Source organism: Cucurbita maxima, unplaced genomic scaffold, assembly GCF_002738345.1.
Source record: "Cucurbita maxima cultivar Rimu unplaced genomic scaffold, Cmax_1.0 Cma_Scf00003, whole genome shotgun sequence".
Lineage (NCBI taxonomy): Eukaryota > Viridiplantae > Streptophyta > Magnoliopsida > Cucurbitales > Cucurbitaceae > Cucurbita > Cucurbita maxima.
In genome coordinates, this window is record NW_019272019.1 from 3636124 (window position 1) to 3657567 (window position 21444).

General features: G+C 36.3%; 4 protein-coding genes, 1 long non-coding RNA gene and 1 pseudogene across 5 annotated transcripts in view; 4 read left to right on the top strand and 2 right to left on the bottom strand.

The window, feature by feature from the left end:
• The window catches only part of LOC111477064 (serine/arginine-rich splicing factor SR45-like), a 6254-nt gene extending 1264 nt beyond the window's left edge, over nt 1-4990 (top strand). Inside the window, exons 3-12 of the mRNA XM_023121020.1 lie at nt 639-727; nt 1326-1372; nt 1453-1533; nt 1626-1791; nt 1909-2122; nt 2233-2298; nt 3028-3144; nt 3957-4026; nt 4132-4163; nt 4643-4990. Coding sequence (XP_022976788.1) covers nt 639-727; nt 1326-1372; nt 1453-1533; nt 1626-1791; nt 1909-2122; nt 2233-2298; nt 3028-3144; nt 3957-4026; nt 4132-4163; nt 4643-4706 — 946 coding nt within the window. The 3' untranslated portion in view covers nt 4707-4990. The remainder of the gene's footprint in view (nt 1-638; nt 728-1325; nt 1373-1452; nt 1534-1625; nt 1792-1908; nt 2123-2232; nt 2299-3027; nt 3145-3956; nt 4027-4131; nt 4164-4642) is intronic.
• A 685-nt stretch (nt 4991-5675) lies between these two features.
• On the top strand, nt 5676-9887 carry LOC111477056. Its single transcript, XM_023121007.1, has 4 exons — nt 5676-5841; nt 6267-7368; nt 7786-8157; nt 9391-9887. Coding segments are annotated over exons 2-4 (1422 nt in total). The 5' UTR covers nt 5676-5841; nt 6267-6320; the 3' UTR covers nt 9393-9887.
• A 911-nt stretch (nt 9888-10798) lies between these two features.
• LOC111477067 (GDSL esterase/lipase At4g10955) lies at nt 10799-13375 on the bottom strand. Its single transcript, XM_023121024.1, has 2 exons — nt 13141-13375; nt 10799-12296 (listed from the first exon to the last, which is right to left on the bottom strand). Exons 1-2 carry the CDS (start codon nt 13275-13277, stop codon nt 11240-11242), a joined length of 1194 nt encoding a protein of 397 aa, XP_022976792.1. The 5' UTR covers nt 13278-13375; the 3' UTR covers nt 10799-11239.
• Nucleotides 13376-14351: 976 nt separating this feature from the next.
• Nucleotides 14352-16046, top strand: LOC111476008 (annotated as a pseudogene).
• Nucleotides 16005-18179, bottom strand: LOC111477093 (cytochrome b561 domain-containing protein At4g18260-like). The gene is made up of 4 exons (XM_023121073.1): nt 17946-18179; nt 17668-17829; nt 16868-17016; nt 16005-16529 (listed from the first exon to the last, which is right to left on the bottom strand). The coding sequence occupies exons 1-4, from the start codon at nt 18099-18101 to the stop codon at nt 16220-16222; spliced, it is 777 nt and encodes a 258-aa protein (XP_022976841.1). The 5' UTR covers nt 18102-18179; the 3' UTR covers nt 16005-16219.
• Nucleotides 18144-19353, top strand: LOC111477125. The gene is made up of 2 exons (XR_002717217.1): nt 18144-18304; nt 19248-19353. It is a non-coding gene; the product is annotated as an uncharacterized LOC111477125 (long non-coding RNA).
• The last annotated feature ends 2091 nt before the right edge of the window (nt 19354-21444 follow it).

Genomic DNA, 21444 nt, shown 5'->3' on the forward strand with positions numbered 1-21444 from the left:
CCCCCCCCCCCCCCCCCCTCCCAAAAGAAAAATGTAACCTTCTTTGGATGGAAATCTGTCCATATCTCCTCAAAGAGAATGCGGATCTGTTTCGAACAAACTGAAAAACAAAGAAGATAAGATTTTGATGTATTTACCTCTTAAAAATCTGTCCATACTGTTTTTTGAACTTAAATATGGTTTAATATATTATTTTTTATTTTATTCTAAGAAGCTCATTCTTCCTTATCATTTAGTCAGTTAAAACATGGTTTGATTTAAATTCCTTGACTATTTATCCAAGCATTAAAAAAATCTTCAAATTCAATACTTTTTCAGAACTGTGGTGTTACTAGTTCATTATTTTCAACTTTTAATCATTTTTTGCCCTTGTTGAACTTAAATGTGATAAAGAATGTTCTATTAGCTTTAATTGTCTTACAACTAAATTTTATCTTAGTAATCTATAATCACTTACAAATGTATATGTAATTGACTATTTAAAAGCTGACATTTGCATTTTTTTAATACCAATATTTTCTTTATTTCTGCATCTGTATTATCAGCGATTTACATATGATGCTTTCATTTTGTGATAATTTCCTTGCCTGTCAGTTGTATTTATATAATTTGCTTATCACGCTGTCAATTGATTTCAGGAAACCATCTCCTGTACGCGAGTCACTTGTTCTTCACATTGATCCACTGAGTAGGAATGTCCATGAGGGTCATTTAAAAGAAATCTTCAGTATGTTTTTTCACTCACTTTATTTAGCATTTAAACAATTATTCTGTTGGATAAATGCACTTATTTCTTCAGATTGTTCTTTTTTTAAAAGTTACAAGTAAAATTCATCAATTAAAACCGAAGAGTAAGACAAAAGAAAATCTTATTTCAACCTTCAATCACATTATGTGAAAGATACAACACTTTGACTTCATGAACCTAGTATTTTGTCTTACAAAAAAAGACTTTGTGTAAACGTATGTATTTATGTATTAGATTCAATTCAACCTAGCCTGTTTATTGGTAATGATCATTGACCGTGTTGTTTTGTCCTCAACAATTGAGTAATTTGTCTTATCAATTACTCTTCATCAGTGCATGCTCATTCCTTCCTTTCCTCTCGACTGTTTTGAAATTATAGACAGTTCCTTTTCATGAAATTTTTTTATCCTCATTCAATTGAAGTGATCCCCTTAAATATGATTTTTCCTCCAAAAGTCTCTATCTATTTAGTTAGGGTTGATGATATTGGATTGAATAGGTAATTTGTTATTTTATAAAAACATTGTAACTCTTATGAATTTCCTTTTTTTTTTTTTTTTTTTTTGATACCCTTTAGGTAATTTTGGTGAAGTAGTCCATGTTGAGCTGGCAATGGATCGCACAGTGAGTCCTTACCATGCATATTGTATTTGAAGAACTTTTTCTTGAATAATATATTGATGCATCTGTTTTAATATTTACAGGTCAACCTTCCTAAAGGATATGGATATGTTGAATTCAAAACAAGACCTGATGCTGAAAAAGCCCAATTGCATATGGATGGTGTATGTTTTTCTTAAATGTTCAAGTACTTGAAGTACATCTATTGATAATTTCTCATAACTGGGAAATGATTGTGATGGTTGGCTGAATGTAGGCCCAAATTGATGGGAATGTTATTCGAACAAGATTTACATTGCCTCAAAGACAGAAGATCCCAACACCTCCAAGGACTGTAGCAACCGCTTCAAAGAGAGATGGTCCTAAGCCTGAAAATGTTGGTGCTGATGCTGAGAAGAATGACATGAAAAGACAGAGAGAACGTATAACTCTCAATTATTATATATTTTTCCATGTTCAACTGTTTTTGCCTATTATTCTATTCTATTTTTCATGAGGATATATTATTTTAGTGATTTATGTCTGCTTTGTCACGTCAGCTTCACCTCGTCGAAAGCCTCCTTCTCCTAGAAGACGCTCGCCTATTGCTCGACGAGGTGGGTCTCCTAGAAGACAACCCGATTCTCCTCGCCGCCGTCCAGAGTCTCCTCCGCGTCGCCGCTTAGAATCTCCCCCTAGAAGGAGGCCTGCATCACCCATGAGAGGTGGCCGTTCTCCATCGCCTTTGGCAAGGCGACATAGATCTCCTCCAAGGTTGACCATCATCCCCCCACTCTTCAACCCCCCAGCCTCACACATACACAATCTATCTCCTTTCCTGTAAATAGTGGGAGCATTAACATTGTTTAACTTCGGTTGAATAGGCCCTCTCCAAGAAGAATTCGTGACAGTCCTGTTCGAAGACGTTCACCACCCCCTCCTAGGCGCCGGTATTACACATTTGACTGTTCTGAGATATCATAGTATTTTTTCTTGCAGTTTATTTGAATGGTACACGGACATGTTTATTGTTTCTAACTTCACAAATCTTCATATAATGACAAGGTGAACTATTTATGACTTACTGCACGTGTTAAGTTTAATCGTATTGTTTCTGAGTTATAGAGTAAATGTCTGGAGATTAGTGAATTATGCAGGAGCATATGTTAATATCAATTTTTATTTTGAGCTTTTGTTTTTAGAGTGTGTTTCTTTTATTTTTAGATTTCCAGCTACATCAGGTATTTTGTAGAAGAATAAAAATTGCATCAGGTTTTGTTTAGTTGTGCGGTTTTTGTTTGCCATTGATCATTTTGTTATGCCTAGACACAGGTAACTGTGGTTTTTGGGTGATCCGAGCAAATTCAAAATAATGCTATTTCAGACTTAGAATTAAGTAGCAACCTGAGTTACTCTTGATGTAACTATTTAAAACTCTACTTGCTTCCATTATGGTACAAAGGTGTTCCTGTAGTTTAATCTTAGGCATTAGAAGAATGGTGACTGGTGACTGAGAAATTTAAGCATTTAAGCATATGGCAGTGGGAGCTTTTAATTGCTTGTTCACTATGGTTGACCCATGGTTTTTACTTGAAAATGATGTAGTCTGACTCAGTGGTCTCAGTTATGTTTTTGCTTAGGTATATGAGCGTTACTTAACTAAATTGTGTTTCTTTCAGTACACCGCCTCGACGTGCTCGTAGTCCTCCAAGAAGGTCTCCAGTAGTTCGCAGAAAGAGCCGTTCACCTATTAGAAGACCAGCTCGATCACGTTCCCGATCATCTTCACCACGGAGGTAACTTGATGCCTAATGTTTTTTTTTTTTTTTTTGTCATGACCAACTGCCTTTAAAGAAAAAGATATTAGTATCTATGGATGCCTAATGAACTTTTTTTCATGATCAACTCCCTTTTAAAGAAAAATGATTTCATATTGTTTGCTTGTCCACTCTGTTTGTGGTGCATAAATTAAATGATGAAGTAGACACAGAAGTCCCTACCATTGGCATCGATCAAGAAAGGATAATAGTCATAATAAACCCATTCTGAACAGCCCCAAGTGAGGGCTATGAAACAAGTTCAAGATTCTCATCTTCTTTTCAATTGCAGTTTATTTGAAGCAAACTTAGACAGATGTCTGGTGTTGTGGTCTTGGGATTTTATATTACAACAGTCCTTCGAAACTAAGCTTAAACGATCTCAAGTTCCTATTTCTTACCTGAAACTTTGTATAGGAAATAATAATCTCCAAATTCCCCAAAAATGTATGTGCGTAATTGCCTATTAGTGGATAACACTTGTTTTGTATAGTTAGCTTTTAGAAAGGATGCGAATAATGTGCATCTGTAGTCATATTGCATGTTCCATTTGTAGGGATTTTGGTGTGAGAAGTCTTCTTCAATGGCTGGAAAGATCTTATTGTATTGTTTGGTCCGTTGTTAAATTCTATGTTTCTCTTTGAACTTTGGCTACTTGGTCAATTTGTAATAACTCGCTAGATCATATTTTATTGGAGTGAGACCCCTTTTTGTAGCTTGTTGCTTGCTTCATATTTCTTCTGGCCTTTTGTTTTGTATGTCCGTGTATTCTTATGGTTCTCTCTATACAGAGGTCAGCCTGCAGCCGCTGGTAGACGTGGGAGATCATCGTCCTACTCTGCATCACCTAGTCCACGCAAGGTTTGCTGTGATTGATCTTGCCATTTTTTTACCGCTCTGGGTTTATTATTGTTCGTTCTTCCTTGCATCCCGAGTGCCTTCATTGTTCTCTATTTTATATTACAGGTGCCCAGGAGAGTATATCGCAGTCCAAGAAGGTAACTCTGTGTATTTGATATTCCAAAAATGTTAGGAATTTTCGATATTCTTGGAGGCCAGTTTGCTGCCCAGTTTAAATCACTTGACTTTTGCCGTTTCTTTTTAACTAAAGACGAGTGTGTTTCCAAACCCATAAACCACAGGGAGCCACTGCAATTGGATTATTCTATATATCGAGCTTACAGATACTGAGTATAACAAGTCTGGAATCACTTCTGAAAGAAAGTACTTAAATACTTTTGAAGAAGTACTTAAATACTTTTGAAGTGTTTTTAAGTTATGTTTGGAGAGGGGAACGAAGCATTCTTTATAAGGGCGTGGAAACCTCTCTCTAGTAAACGCGTGGAAACCTCTCTTAAAACCATGAGGCTGATGACAATATGTAACGGGCCAAAGCAGACAATATCTTATTATTACAACCATTATTATAATATATACATACATATTTAATTATGTTGTGCGATTGTTTGGTGTACAGGCCTTTAAGAGGGAGAAGCAGCAGCAGGAGCAGTAGCAGTAGTTCTCCACCCCGCAAGCCATAAGAACTCTACACATTTTGCGCCCTCTCACTCCCTAATTCTCTCTTGTTCTATCTGTGTATTCCAAAAGATGCGACATTGTTTCCCCACACCTGGTGAAGAGCCGAGCCTTCTTGTGGTGAAAATATTTGTGGATTAAATGCCATTCTGGGCTTGTCAGCAGTAGTTAGTTTCCTGTCACTATTGAATCAAACATTTTGATATCCTTGCTTCTAACTGCACTCTGTAGTATTATTACATTTCTTCTACTATACAAAGGCCCAGACGTGGAGTTCTCCCTTTTCTTATTCATTTTAGAGACATCCCCTCGTATTTTATGTCGGTCTAGTTTGTGTCTATTCGACTCTTGTGGGGTGGGGGGCACGGAAACAAGATGCCCGTCTTTAGGCTTTTGCTATCCTTTCTCGTGAAGAAGGTCTGCTCGCAACTTTAGAAAATGATTAATAAGTTTTTAACTGAATTTTTTATTTTATGATTCATAGGTATTTGGTTTACTCTAGGATTTCATGTCTGGTATATCTTGTGAGATTTTTTAGATAAAAAATTAAAAATCCAAAGATTAAATAGATGTTTTTGAAGTTTAGGAGTAAAAGTTGGGGTATATTAATTATTATTTATTTTTTTTAAAAAAATTTAGTTATATAGATGGAAATCTTGAATTTAGAAAAATTAACTTTTTCAGAATTGTTTTGGGTTTAAATCCATTTTAAACTTTTAGTTTGTTATATATATATATATATATATATATATATATATTTTTAGGAAAACTACGTCGTTTTAAAGGGAGAAAATACGAGTTCCAGATTTCTATATATGGTCTATTTTGCGGATATTTTTCATGATTTACAGAAAGCGCCATTTCGGACAGAAACGCACCAAATGGAAGGGGAGAAAAACGGCGCATACTTCTTGGTCAAATTGACTCTCTCAGATCGCTTTTCTCCTCGAACTCGAATTCTCATCTTCGTTTTAATAAATCTCTCTTTTTTTTTTTGGGCCCAAATCTCCTTCTATACCCTATAAAATATGTAATTTTTTCGAACTTTTTCAGCTTGATTTTGATCTTTCGCTCAGCTGCTGTCAGGAACACAGGGCAAGTGACTTGCTCCGGCGACTAAGGAATACTCGTCATATTCAGGTTCGTTTACTTGTTACTCGGTTTTTGGCGTCAATGTTTGGCCATGGATTTAGGGCTTTGAATTTGATCCAAACCCGACCTCCGGATGTTTCTCTAATTGATGGGTTCTGCTTGGTTTTACATTTTACAATCGATTCTCTTCTGCCTGTGTGACTTGGGGATTATACTGTTATTTGCCTCATGCTAATTCTACAAATGTTTCAATTGTAAATGGTTGATGAAAGGAAGCCTGAGTAGAAGTTTGTTTGAGTTGTGGATGCGAAAAATCATGTATGTTAAGAATATTGATTGTTCTTTTGGCATACTTAACTGTTCTTTTAAAGAGAAATGTTTAAACTCCACTGTGATTGTAATACATACTTCCATGAATTGGTATTTGTCTTTGCTGTCACTGATTGGGCTTTTTCGCTTGTTCTTGTGTATAGAATGAGCAGAGTTTCTTGAATTGAGGTGTTTGGCCGTTGAAAGCATTTCATTTCATGGCAGGCAATGGCCTGCCATCATTGGGTCGTGTGAAGCTTACCGATATCACTCCATCTGAAGGCGTTCCTTCTGAAACTTTCAAATTGTCGGTCTCAACTCTGTCACATTCACTAGCTCAATATTCTGCTGCCATCATCCAATTCCCTGCTTGTGATGGGGCTCTTTTAAGGTCTGGTTTAGATTCTTCTCGCCTCTACTTCCACCAGAGAGCTGCATGTCCATCTGCTGAGTTGATGCAAAATAATGATTCACGGGAGTGGTGCAGAACTTCTGGTTACTATGTAGATGCTCAGATGTGGCAAGAAACGTATGATTATAGGCCTGGATTGACTCCAGTTGAGCTCAGCAATGGAATGGAGTTACCACCTGCAGGTTTGGCCGACATATTTGCACTCTATGGAAAGGCATCTCGAATTATTTTGGATGCCATCAGCTTCTATCTAAACTTGCGCAGCTCTCCTTTTACGGAAATACTCGATAATGTTCCTCTAAGAAGTAGGGAGATATCGTCTTCTGTGTTATCTGCGTGCTGTTATGGGAGGCCCTCATTTCATGGAGAGCATCACCATAAATTAACTCCTCAAGAGGATAGCCAGTTGGCTATGTATACGTCGGACCATGAGCATCAAATTGACAAAAGTCTTATTACTCTGGTCAAGACCGACAAAGCAGGTTTACTAATAAAGGATTTCAATGGTAGGTGGATTCTTGTGGATGGAGATCTTGGCCCTCAAGATGCTATAGTTTATCCTGGACTTGCACTCTATCAAGCAACTGCGGGGTATGTGAATCCTGCTTTGCTCAGAACCGATGTGAATAATATTCAAGGTAGTATGTATGGACGGTGTTCCTTGTCGTTCAAACTCATGCCTAAATCCATGACTAGCCTCAGTTGTTCAGAAATGAGAGCAGCTGGCCATGGGGTAGACGTTCAGTTCCAGCTCCCAGTACCGGTGGACGACTTTATGCAGAGATCACCCTCAACTGACCAACTCTTTAACCGCCCAAATTTCCAGAATTTCAGTTTCTCTACATCCCAAGATGGTAGGTCAAATCTTATTTTTATAATTTTTTTTATTATCGTGCCGACGAATTGTATTTACATATCCACCCAGTCGGAGCGTTTCCACAGTCGAATTCATTTTGAATTTGATAAATGCATTGCCATCCCGTCGTACATTTTGTGTCATTGCCCTTTGTCCCGCTTCGATTTGTCTAAATGTGATCCAAGCGGGTTCAAGTGCTTGAATTACGTATCTAATTTATTTACATAGTGAAAGAGCGTGTGAGAAAATGATTCATGTTTCAATATATATTGCTTGCTTGAGTTTTTATTTGTTCTTTTTGTCTTTATCCACTTGTTGGGCAATGTTGCTTGTTTATAATTGCTTAGTGTTAGTAGCCCCCTTAGTGAGAAGCTTTCAATTAACAGGCTATTGGATCGATGAAATGCTGGTACAGGATCCCTAAAAATGAGGAGGAGAAAGAATAATTCAAGTACCAAACCTCTACCCCCTTCTAAGAGATTACGGCTCGAGGCACAGAGAGTTCTGAAGGAGAGAGTACAGGAAATTGCAGATAAGAAGGGTATCAAATTGAGGTTCTGTAATCTAAAGGACTGTGAGAATCACATTCACACATTAGATAGCCCGTGTGCCAGCACAAGAATGGAGATTGGATGGCCTCCTGGCGTGCCGTTTGTTCATCCTCATGATCTACCTAATAAAGCAAAAATGGGTTTTCTTGAAGCTTACGAGCCCGGTTGGACAGCTAGTCACGACGTTGAATTAAGTCTTACGGAACCTGGACAAGTGGGTCAACAGTCAACCAACTGTAAGTCGATCTCTTTCATATTCGTATATGCGTTAACTGGTTCCTGTTTTTTTACCTCAACAAGTACCTTCTTTGCAATCAATATGGATGAAGCTTACTGATTTTGGTTCAATTCAGAAAATCCTGGAGGTATAAATACTTTTTATAGTATTAGTTCCTTTGGAAAGAGGGAAATAAAAACGTAGGTGTGTGTCATTATTTTTCCTATAGAGTGAAGGTGGGTAAGGGCAGAATTCAAAATTGTAAGCATCGACCAAAATCTTGAAGATATCGAACTTGTGTCCATGTCTGATGGGAGCGGGGACCATCGACCAAGATTACCATTGGTCTACGAGTGAATTGGAGCCTTGAGTGTATATTTCTTAGAATCTTGAAGATAATTGTGTTGGATCTTTTGAACTCTATGTTGCATATGTTTCATGTAGTTTTGGCACTGTCTTCATTCAGTTTCTGATGTTGCACAAGCATCACCATCCCAACTTTTCAGATCTGCACCTAACTCACGCACCCCTTTCTCTTCGCTTCATATATTTTGTAACAGCTCAAGCCTACGCCAACAGATATTGTCCTCTTTGGGTTTTCCCTTTTGGGCTTTGTCTCAAGATTTTAAAACGCGTCGACTAGGGAGAGGTTTCCACACCCTTATAAAGAATGCTTCGTTCTTCTCCTCAACCCATGTGGGATCTCACAATCCACCCCCCTTCGGGGCCCAGCGAGTACTCGTTCCCTTCTCCAATCGATGTGGGACCCCCAAATCCACCTCCCTTTGGGGGCCAACGTCCTTGCTGGCACACCATCTCGTGTCCACCCTCCTTTGGGGTTCAGCCTTCTTGCTGGCATATCGTTCGGTGTCTGGCTCAGATACTATTTATAATAGCCCAAGCCCACTACTAGCAGATATTGTCTTCTTTGGGTTTTTCTTTTCGAGCTTCCCCTCAAGGTTTTTAAAACGCGTTTACTAGGTAGAGGTTTCTACACTCTTATAAAGAATGTTTCGTTCTCCTCCCTAACCGAGGTAGGATCTCACATATTTTTTCCACTTTTGTTTATCTAATGGCTTTCTGAGTTCACTTTATATAGTTTTTCTTCCTCGAGTTCTTCTGTTTGCTTTCACTTGCCTAACTTCCATGTTTGTTTGCTCTATATGCATTTTCTTTTGCTTAAAATGTTTGTTTTAGCTTTATTCCTTTTGGATGTCAATGGTGAATTGTTCTTTTGCTCCTATCTCTGCAGGAATCCGTTCATGTAATGTTCATCAATCGATTCTCAAGGCCTAGTAGCTTGCCACTTCAAAACCACTTCCATTCATGGCTGTTGATAAGATCATCATATCAATGCCCGGATCGTTATTTCAATGCCCAACGCTGACAAATCATACCTGTTTCCATCTCTAGCAAAGACTGTACATATGTGTTACTTTCTGGGTAAGCCAGTTCCATCTTCATCTCCTTTATCTGTTGGACAGCTTCATCTCATTTATTGGAGAACAGCTCTTGAAGAACAGGATTTGTTAAGTTAGCTAACCAGTGATGGTAATGGAGTGGAAATATCTATTCCCTTTGAATTCTATTAGAAAATTTTCTCATGTTAGTCATACCTTCATGTTCTAGACTAGTGTAGCTGCTGCTTTAGTCAATATGATGTGTAGAATTTGGGAGATACGATTAAGAGCAGAAATATACAAACTTGAGGTTCCTGAAGAAATATTCCTTGTTTTCTTTCTTCTTCTATTCTCTGTTTTGTTGTTGCTTATATCAGTGGATCGTGGACATTCCAAGCAAGATGATCCTTGTGCCCACTTATAAGCGGTAAAATTCAAAGTTAAAACACCCTTTTGTTTGGTTTAACTGATTGTAATATCTTCGATTCTTCTGTTTATAGCTTTCTGATCGTTTTTGGTTTCATACGTAAGGAATGGACGCTTAGTATATACTTGGCAGAGAACAGTTAGAAACATGGGGATGAGGTATTATGGCTGCTGCTAATGTCCTGCTTTCTTTCATTCGTATGAACTGCAAATGGTTAGAGACCTAGGCTGCTGCTCATTTCTATATGATTTATTCATTTTCATTATTCGAACACTAACGATGGTCAAACCCACCGCTAATAGATATTGTCATTTTTGGGTTTTCCCTTTCAGGCTTCCCCTCAAGGTTTTTAAAACGCGTTTGCTAGGGAGAGGGTTTTCACTCTCTTATAATGAATGTTTCGTTCTCCTCCCCAACCGATATGGGATCTCACAATCCACCTCTCTTCAGGGTCCAGCTTCCTCGTTGGCACTCGTTCCCCTCTCCAATCGATGTGGGATTTCACAATCCTCCCCCCTCTTGGCCCCAGCGTTCTCGCTGGCACACCGCCTGGTGTTTGGCTCTGATACCATTTGTAACAATCTAAGCCCACCGCTAGCAGATATTGTCCTCTTTGGGCTTTCCCTTTCGGGCTTCCCTCAAGGTTTTTAAAACGTGTCTGCTACTAGGGGGAGCGGTTTCCACACCTTTATAAATAATGTTTTGTTCTCCTCTCCAACCGATGGGAATCTCACAACACTGGTTAATTGAAAAAGATTATGCCCCTAAACTTATACACGAACAAAAAACAAAATTAAAATCAATGCCCAGCATGTAAAAATTTAGCTTATGATAACTTTATTTGCATTTCTTATAGAATACATGTTTCATCCCTAAGAAATTCACAAAAGAAAAAGAAAACTCAAGTAAACTCTCCCCAATAGGTTCAACATTGTCTTGATGTCTAGTTTATGGTAGGACACTGTAAGATGATTTGCTCAACCAAACAGAGTAGAAAAAAATCACGAAGAGAAAAACCTCATATATTCACGATGAACACAATCCAAACGAAGCAACAAACACGAAACACGACACCAAAAGAACTATACCAAAATATCCCAAAATCGAAAACAAGTTATTGAGCCACAAAATTCCATAATGATTTCCCTGTGTTGGCTGTGCTGTTGACAGGGGGTACAGAGACCTAAGCTGCCTGCTTATAAGAACTATACCGACATATCCCGAAGTCGAAAACGAGTTATTTAGCCACAAAAATCCCCGAAACTTAACTTCACTCACCTACTAGGATTTCCCTGTATTGGCTGTCCTGTTGACATAGGGTACAGAGACCTAAGCTGCCTGCTTATAAGCTTGCTATCATGAAGAGCTAGCTGAAGCTGCAAATCATCAGACCACCATTGTTCCAATCCATGAGCTTCAAGAAACTTCTGCTTTCCCTTTGACATTACAAACAACTTCGCTGCTGCAGCTGCTGCAGCTGCTTTCCCTTTTTTAGGATTAACATTCTCTTTCTCTTCATTGCTTTTCTCTACTTGATCTGATTCAGTATATGAACAGCATATATAATCACTATTGTTTACATATATATGTGGGACCCACTTCCCAATACCCACCCCAGGATTCTTCAACCTGTTTAGATTAGCTACCCAGCTCTTGAAACCAGCTCCCCCTCCACTGGCCTTCTCTCCTTCCATGCTGCTATTCCCTGTAGTTTCACTCCCTGAAGGAAGCATTGATTTGATTCTCTTCCAAGCAAACTCAGCTTTTTCCCCTATGTTCCTTAAGCTCATAGCCACTGAAACAGAAGGAGGATTGAACAAATGAGTTTCAACGTAGATTCCTTCTTTAGCTAAGGCCTTCCCCACTTGTAGAGCAAACCCAGCGCCCAAGGAGTGCCCAGCGATACAGACATTGCTGCTTCCATAACTCTCAGCCACTGATTTCAGTGCCTTCAAAGCTACGTTAAACCGGACCGAACCCTTTAGGCTCTCCCAAGCGAGAAACCGAAGGTCGTCCTCGATGTCCCGTCTGATCGTCGGGCTTTTGAGTAATGTCCCTCGTAATGCTAAAACAGCCCTTGGTGCACCACTGGGTCTGATGAGGACTAGGTCGGCCATGGCTGCTGACCTATCCCATTCTAGTATTGCACCGAATATGGAACCATCTCTTTCGTCTATCAAGGTTTGTGCTAGCTTGTATTTGAAGGGGATCCACCATTTGGGAGCCAGTGCGTTTTCTTTGTTGCTTTTGTTCTCTTGTCTGTCTAGTTCAAGCAGGTAAACTGCTTGGATAAAACATGCAACGACGGTTCTTTTGTAATTCCCGTCCTTCCTGCACCGAAATTCCTCAGTGGAATGTCAAAATAAGCCTAACTCAATTGATGTAAATCATATACTATCGACTAAAATGACAGAGGTTCGAATTCTCTACTATCATATTATTGAACTAAGAAAATTAATAAAAAAATGTTTCAATTGAACTGCATGGTTTTCGGCCAGTCTCGGATGGAGATGTTAATGGGTTGGGTTGGATCGAGTTAAGTTGGGACATTTTTTAAACCCAACTCAATTATTCTGGTTACAAACTTTTTAAACTCAAACAACCCTTCCTTATTAAACAATGAACTCAATCCAACTCAACCATAAGATTTTGGAGTTGGGTTGGTTCGGGGATCGTGTCATTTATTCAAATTTTTATTAAATAAAATATAACATATATATAATTGTACCATCTTTTTTTTTAAGATTTAACAATAAATTCGATTTGATTCTGATCCATCTAATCTAATTTTCTCATTTATTTGAATTTAAATCAGTTCAAACAAATTCATAACTCAAACCCTAAGTTTTTTTTTTTTTTTAACACTCAACCTGGTCAAATTCATCCTGCATTAACAAACCAAAATTTTAAAGAAATTGAGATTCGTAATGATCTCGAGAACTCACAAACATCTTGCATAAAAATTCCATTTCTAACAACTGCACTGTCTAGACTTGAAAAATCAAATCAAAATTGTTACTAATTTCGACAAAATTTAGCTTCGAAGGATGAAATCAAGATGATTAAAAGTTTATGAACATCAAAATGTTATTTGATCTTAGATTATAAGCTTGATAGAAGTGAAGAAGAAACCAGAGCCGGAAAAAATGGTGGAAACAGAGGAGAGTGAAGTTACCAACTCGAATTAATGAGATCTCGCCAATTAGGAGAAATAACATTGCGCGGTCCAGATACATGAAAAGCATAGGGATGAGCCTCCTCCTCCGTCGCCGCCGCCGCCGGTGTCGACTCCGCCGTGTCGGGACTTGCCATTAACCCGCCGCCGTGTTTCTCCGAGAGAAAAAGGAAGAAATGTGAGTAAGAGCGTGTGAGAGAGTATTTTTGGGGAAAAAGGCTTCGTTCACTTTGAATCTGATTCGATGTGGACTTCTTAAAATATTTTCCTTTTTCTTTTCAAATGGAATACAATAATGATCCCCAAACGCCTCCAACGGTCATATTTTCAAATCCCTTCCTTTCTTCTCTTTTCTTCAAATTACCAAAATACCCTTCTTCATCTTTAGGATTTAAATGGACATAATTATTAATTTTGAGATTTTAATTAATACAACTTTAAACATCAGATTATAAATAATTTCGTATGAATATTTTAAATTGACAGTTTTTCTTTTGATTTTTAACGCAAATTAATTTTAGAAATATATTTGGAAACGTATATTTGAATTTTTTTCGTGAAAAAATTTAGGATACAATTTAATTATATCTTTAACCCTTTTAGCTATTGGAAGCTGACTCGAAACTTTTCTTTTTTAATAAAAATATAAAAATTTTCAATATCGTATCTTTTCTTCCTAATATGAATGATAGAGATGTTCATTTTATCTATGAGACTCTGCCCCAAACGAAGAGATAATTTCCTATTTAGACAAGAAACGAGGGAAGGAGTGGAGAACATTTTTTCAATTAAATAATCAGCGACAGGAACAAGATTATATTTGTTATATAACCGCGCTTAAAATAAATATATTTTTAATATATATTATAAATACGTTTTTTTAGCTATATTAAATTAATTAATTAATTAATTTTGAGACGGTAATATTTAAAATAAATAAAGACTATGTTGCGGCGAAGCTATTTTCCATTAAATTATGAAAATTGAAGTGCCTATAAATTGCATGATGTAAATTAAAATTTGAAAAGCCAACTGAAAAAATGGAAAAATTGTAGCCGCCAATTCAAGTTCCCCTCCAAGTCCCTGTAATGGAGACCGGAAGCCATAGATTTTTGGCTTGAATACAATAAAATCATGAACTCGAATTTCGTGATTGCGTTCCATGGCTCAAATCCACACTTATCTTCTTCTTCAAATCTTCTGTAGAATAAATGGCCGCTTTTGAAGTTTCATTCTCGTTTTTCATCTTCTTCGAGAAAATTGGCTGTTTCTGAGGGCGCCGAGGGTAGACTCTTCTCATTTCGTCTTCATCCGGTATGCATTGATTCACTGCTTTTGTTTCGTTAATGCATATTTTCTTGCTTTTGCTTGCTGTATACTTGTTTCTTCAAAATTGTGATTCGTTTGATTCTTAGCTCTGTAATCAATCCTGTAGTTTAATTACCTCTACAATGGAAGAATCGTATTCGTAAATCTGAACGATTGAGATTTTAAATTCTTTTGAGAATATATTATTGAGGGAATGGACATTATGAACTCCTTTTTTGATATGGAAGGGGATCCAATTCCAATTCAAATGGCTTATCTATACAAACATAATAAAGTAAAGATTATCTTGTTTTTCCTGGCTAAATACGTTTCTAGTTTCTATGCTTCGACATAGCATGATTCCATTTCCAAATTTAGTTCTAATGCCTTTAGAAATTTCATGAGGAATCTAATTTTAACAATTTCGTAAGGACGAAATATGATAGTTTTAGAAGTAACGGAATCAAATTGAAACTAAGGTTAAAGCATGAGAAATCAAAAGTGTAGTTTAACCTGCTTGTTTTAAAGATTTTACGAAGCAATTAAAGATTATCATTATTTTTCTTTTCAACTGTATAGGATCATCTTCTTCTGCGCACACACAGCTTGATCTCTTGGAGCAACTCTCTTCTGGTAGCCAATTAATTGATGGTAAGTGAGCTGATTCTCTCTTCTAACAAGCAAACAAAATGGGAGTGAAATAGAATGGCATCAGCCTTCTTTCATTGAAAAAGATCATCATCATTTCACTTGAACTTACTGAGATTTTATGTTCTCAGGTTATGAAAGCGATGGCAGTTACCAGAAAATTATGATCCGTGATCAGCTTGCGCAGTTGTTCAGAGACAAAGATGACGATTTTAACATTCCGTTGGGTAAGAACTTGAAGAAGTTTAGTGCCAAGTTTTTGACAAATTCTCAGAAGAGGAAATATCAAAAGACAATCATACTTGAACGAAGTATCTCAAAGGAACGGTCAGTTTTTTTTACTACAGTTGGAGCATTTATAATTTTGCCTTCTATTTTAATATTGGGAATTGCTATAATAATCACTGGCTATAAAAAGTAGGGCTAACTTTTTCCATGATATACAGTTTATACAAACATCATATGCATAGAAGTGATTATCTCATGATCTAGAAGTGATCATGATATTGAAGATTCATTGCCCATTGTTTTCATCTTAATTTTCAACTTCAGTATTTCTGGAAGTAGAATGTTACAGCCTAAGCCCACCATTAGCAGATATTGTTTGTTTTTTGCCCGTTATGTATTGCCATCAGCCTCACAGTTTTAAAACGCATCTTCTATAGAAAGGGTCTAGCCCTACTCCGACCAGTGCCTCGCATCGTCGGTGACTGGCCCTGATACCATTTATAACAACTCAAGCACACTACTAATATATATTGTCTGTTTTAGCCTGTTACGTATCACCGCCAACTTCACGATTATAAAATGCGTATGTTAGGGAGAGATTTCCAGACCCTTATAAGAAATGTTTTGTGCCCCTCTTCAACCAAAAATTATAGGAACCAGATGACAGTATCTTCTTTTTATTCTTCAAAACCTCTGTATTCATTAGGTTCAAATCTGTGATAGAAAACAGAAAAACCACATCAGAAAATAGCTCCTGCAAGCCCAGATTTCATCTCTCGCAAAATACCACACTCTTTCCCTATACAAATCCCAATAAGAGGAGAGATATGAGTAAGAAGAATGACAACAATCTCGTGTTAGTGAAAGCAAGCTTCTGACAAATCTATTTACTCCTTCAGCAAGGATCAGTAGTCAGCTCCTTTTGCTTGTCATTTGGAGAGAGCACTTGATCGGTAGGTGTTATCAAATCATTCCCCAAAATAACTCCTTGCTTTTGTATATACTCCAGTTTGTCTTGGAATAGGTAAAAGAATGAAATCAAAGAAATTTCAACAGTGAAAATTATAGTCCAAATTCGTATACTTCGAGATGTTTTCTCATGGTATGCAAATAATCCTGAATATACATTGAAGACTCCTAGGAGAGATACTGCAGTGCCCAGCATCCAATGTATAAAAAACCATAGGCTTCTTGTGTTAGAGCCCCTGCAAGAGAGATAGAAAAGAGAGAATTCAGCATATAGAAGTCAATGCAAAAGTTGATTTTGGAGTAAGGAAACTTTGTTTGTTTTTTCTAATCGTTTCTTTTAACAAAAGATCAGTAGAAACATGGTTGTTGAATAACTGTTACAAAAATTGTTTTTGTGAGTCTGTTCTTGGATGGCCTATTCTTACAACAACCAGTACTCTTCATCCTTCAAAAATTGTTGGCTCGCATGTATAATAACACAAACATTTATAAGCTGCCCAATCATATTCTTAGAAATGTTTCGAATATAGAACAGGAGATATTGCCTTATATCTGATGAAGTATGAAATTTTACCTCTTTGGCCTTACAATTCCAATCAACGCCTGTAACCAGATCATCCCATATAGGCCAATCCCTATCCTTTGATGACTATTATTGAAAGCATTGTTGAATTTCTTGATAGACATGACTGCTCCTGCTGTGACTAGTAATACAGAGAGTATCTGTTGAACAGAATCAAGTGAAGATCATATAATGACTGTATTAACTTATTTTAGAATGGAAAATACTAGCATTGTGATCACAAATCACAGTTCTTTATTGGAATGAGATCCATCAAAGTGGACCCCATCTATGTGGTTGAAGGATGATCAAAATCCTTCAACTTCATATTTTTATATCCTTTTTGACTTTTTAGAGCTAAATCTCACCTAACTCCTATATTATAATCCATAAACCTGCTAGATTTCAACAATATGGATATTTGGCTATGAGGTTCTAATTAGTTAGAATATGATGATGTGTATTTTTTCTTTCGACACAAGTATTCATAATTATCTGCTTGATCAACTTTTGTGTTAACAAACTTGGGGGCTGTATAAGATATTCAGAATCAGGACCCTTGTGGTTTCCCTTGAACCATCATTAAGCTCATAAAGTAAAGAAAAAAAAATGGATTGTTTGCTTGTTTAATGAAAAGATAAAGTTAATTGCGTTAATGATGCTTTCCTACAACTCTCTACATTTATTGTCTGTTTAGTTAAAAAAAACATTCTTCTTTATGAAAACAATAACAAAAAAAAGTACTTATTTTAGTATTTGAGAGTATTGCTGGACAAGATTGTGATGAACAAAGAGCGCAGAGATGAACTTGCCTGTAGAATTGTATGAATGTAGAAATAAAATTTCAGCCTTCTTCCACATTGCTCCCTGCTAGACATTCTGATAACAAGTATCCCAACAGGCATAAGGAACCCCATAGAAGCCCATAGGAGAAATCCATGGAGTGTGATATCAAACAGTAGGCTGGAACTCATCTGTTACCATTATAACCAATAATCAATTACAGCTATACATTTTTTTTTTTTTTCTGCATTGATATTTCTTTTCAAATATCAAGACATGTAAAATATAAAATGAAAGAAGAGGAAACCTTCTGGCTGTGGTCTTTCTTGCTTGTATTGAAGTTTTCGTTTTTGTAGGGCTGTTGGGATGAGCTGACTGGTTGAAATGTGAGAAGGAGGAGGAGAAAAAGTATTGAACTTGCAGGGATGGAGAAAGGAAACATTCTCTTCTGTAAAAAGAGCATTGTTTATTTTCTCCTGATGAAACAAGCTCCAAGCACAATGCAGAAGCCACCCGCGTTGGCTGCTTACTTGTTTGCTATGGATTTCACAAGCCATCTTGAAAGCTTTTGTAGCAATGAGGAAAAAGGAATAAGCAGAACAATGTCAGAGGAGGACCACTAATGGTGGTGGTCAATAATGCCTAAAGTGGACACTGGACTTAGAGGTACTTGATTTTTCTCAAGAAATACAACTACTCTCTCTCTCTCTTCCCCCCGAGATTAATGTACATACTCTCTCTGAAACAGTAACCCGAAACTCACCGCTAGCAGATATTGTCCTCTTTAGGCCTCAAGGTTTTTAAAACGCGTTTACTAGGGAGAAGTTTCCATACCCTTATAAAGAATGTTTCATTCCCCTCTCCAACCGGTCTGTAATCTTACAATTCACCCTTCTTCGAGTCCCAGTGTCCTCGCTGGTACTCTTTCATTTCTCCAATTGACGTGGGATCTCACAAGATCCATTTTGACAAGATGATCAAAAGTTGGAAGTTCGATCCTGAATGATTAGAAAACTAAAGTGGGCTGTCAGTTTTTTTTTTTTCTTTCCTCTCAGTTTCTCATATGATCTAGAAAGCAAAAGAAAAAGTGGGAAAAATGTTTGAAAGTTGGTGATACTATAAACATTTTTTAGTATAAAAATTTCAGGGTCTTAGGGGGGTTAGTATAGACAAAGTTTTCAACCATGTGGGGTTCACTGTGAAATTTGATATCATTTTTTGCGGTATGAAAGGAAGAATGTAATGGAATTTTGCAGCAAAATAGTTGGGACTTTCAATAATAGAAGAAAATATGAGCCTGAAAATGAAAGTGCGTTGTTAGTGGATACTGCTCAGAACATTATCTTTTGTTGTCCACTGTGGTCTCTTGTGAACACATACGCCACAGTCGCCCCACACACACACACGCACGCACTCAAGAAAGTTGTTTGTTTCTATTTAGCTGAACATTCACGGGTGTAGTGTTATATTGGCGCTGAACTAATTGCTCTTTATTTGTCAATAGAATCTCTTCCAATCTTGCATCATCTTCAGTCACCATTTTTGTTTTTCTTTCAGTCATTCTGCTGTTATTTAACCATAAATTACTACTTTTTTCCTTCTTTTGTAGGCTTTATTCGAATTGCAATGTGTCGTTATCTAAGGGTAGAAGCGGTGTATAGCCAAATGGACGAATGTTGTACAGGTAAATCACCCTTGAATTCAAAAGTTAAAAATATATAGAAGGTTAAGAAGTGGAAATATGTGAGATCTCACGTTGGTTAGAGAGGAGAACGAAACATTCCTTATAAGGGTGTGGAAGTCTCTCCCTAGTAGACGCGTTTTAAAACTATAAGGTTGACACAGGCTAAAGCGGACAATATCAGCTAGTGATGGGTTTGGGCTGTTACAAATGGTATCATAGCCAGATACTGTACTCTCAAGGGGTGGATTGTGAGATCCTATATTAGTTGGAGAAGGGAATTAAACATTACTTATAAGAGTGTGGAAACCTCTCCCTAGTAGACGCATTTTAAAACCGTGAAGCTAATGACGATACGTAATGAATCAAAGCGGACAATATCTAAATGACCACCGAACCCAGTTATGGTAAATTCAATAATATGAAATACTCAAAACATCACGAGCTCAATCTTCCTCCTTCACATGTCAATAAATGGACCTTGATCGTAGCAATTGACTTTTTACCAACTAGAACGAAATTTCACAGCAATAAATCAGTTTTATTTGATGGTGAAAGTTTAGAAGATTAGCAGCAATAAATCAGTAAAATAGTACATTAGGAAAAAGCATCTTTACTTTTCAAAATTGCAAAGGTGAGGTGGGTAAGAAAAAAGTTGGGTCTATCCAAATTATCTTTTTACCGTTGGTTGATTCTTTTTCACAAGATATTGTTAATTAGTGGCTTTGAACCCGTGATTGTAATTGCTAATCCAGGAAATTAAATTAACCTTCTTGTAATCATTCAACAAAAGCATATACTAAAGAAGAAAAATAGGGTAATTTTAGTTACATCAAATCTGAATATAATTCCATAATGTATTGTAGAGAGAGAGTTCTTCTGAATATGTAATCCAAATGGTAAATTTCAGAGATTTTAGGATAATTTAGTTTCTTTTGTGGGTCAAATTAGAGAGACAACTTTGTCCACTTTTATGATAATATTTTGCCAACAATATTCATTTATTAGCTGATAATAAGTATGCATGGATGGTTTGTTCGTAACGTGAGTAAATAATAATTATGGTGTTTTTTACCTTTATAATTATTATTTTGACTCAATTTTATTGATGTATCAACACGAGCATAGTTCAATTGATATAATCAAGAAGTCAAAAATTCAAATCGAACTTTTTGATAAAGTTATATTTATTTTGTCCTTATATTTTCGGGAGATTTTAAAAATAATTCTAACAAATGAATGAAATTATATTATTTAAAAAAATCTCGAAAGGGATGATTGGCAAAATTTGAGTTTGAAGTTTAATCAAGTAGTGATTAGCATCATCCAACTAACTACTAGAACACCTTTCCCTCTTTATTAAAGAAACCAAAATACTTGATTGAATATAATGTATTGCCCACATGTTTATGAAATTATTAGTTCATGTTTTATTAAAGTTTTTAAATGGGTCCAATTTAGTTCGAAGTTTGTGTTTAAAAGTTTATATGCTTTAATATTTAATAGGTCTCTAGACTGCATAACTTTTAAAATATCTAATTGGTTTAAAAACTTTGATAAATTTAGTTGATATCCTAAACTTGTAATTTAACCGAGACTGAAATATGAATTTCAATAAATTTGCTTAATTTCAAACTTTAATGAAAGACTTATTTAACTATAGACGTCGTAACAAATGAAAAAGTATAGTAGCAAACATCTAAAATGACATTTAATCATCGAGCTTCCATAAAGAGCTACTTTTTGAGTTGTTCTAGCTAGCTAGCTAGCTTTTTAGATAAATATGACATAACAATACATACACGTTGAAAAAGAAGGATAGAGAGAGCACTAAAATTTTTCTTTTAGTTTGACGACGTGTGAGGTGGTGGGAGTCAAATATCTAAGTCTTGGTCGATAATCTGTCTTAATCGGTTCTACATTAGGGTTGGTACAAAAAATACATGTTGGTGAGCACGTGAACCACTCATTTAATTTTTTTTTTTTTTTATAAATAGTGACTAAATAAATATACAAAAAAAAAAAAAAAAAAAAAAAAAAAAAAAAAAAAAAAAAAAAAAAAAAAAAAAAAAAAAAAAAAAAAAAAAAAAAAAAAAAAAAAAAAAAAAAAAAAAAAAAAAAAAAA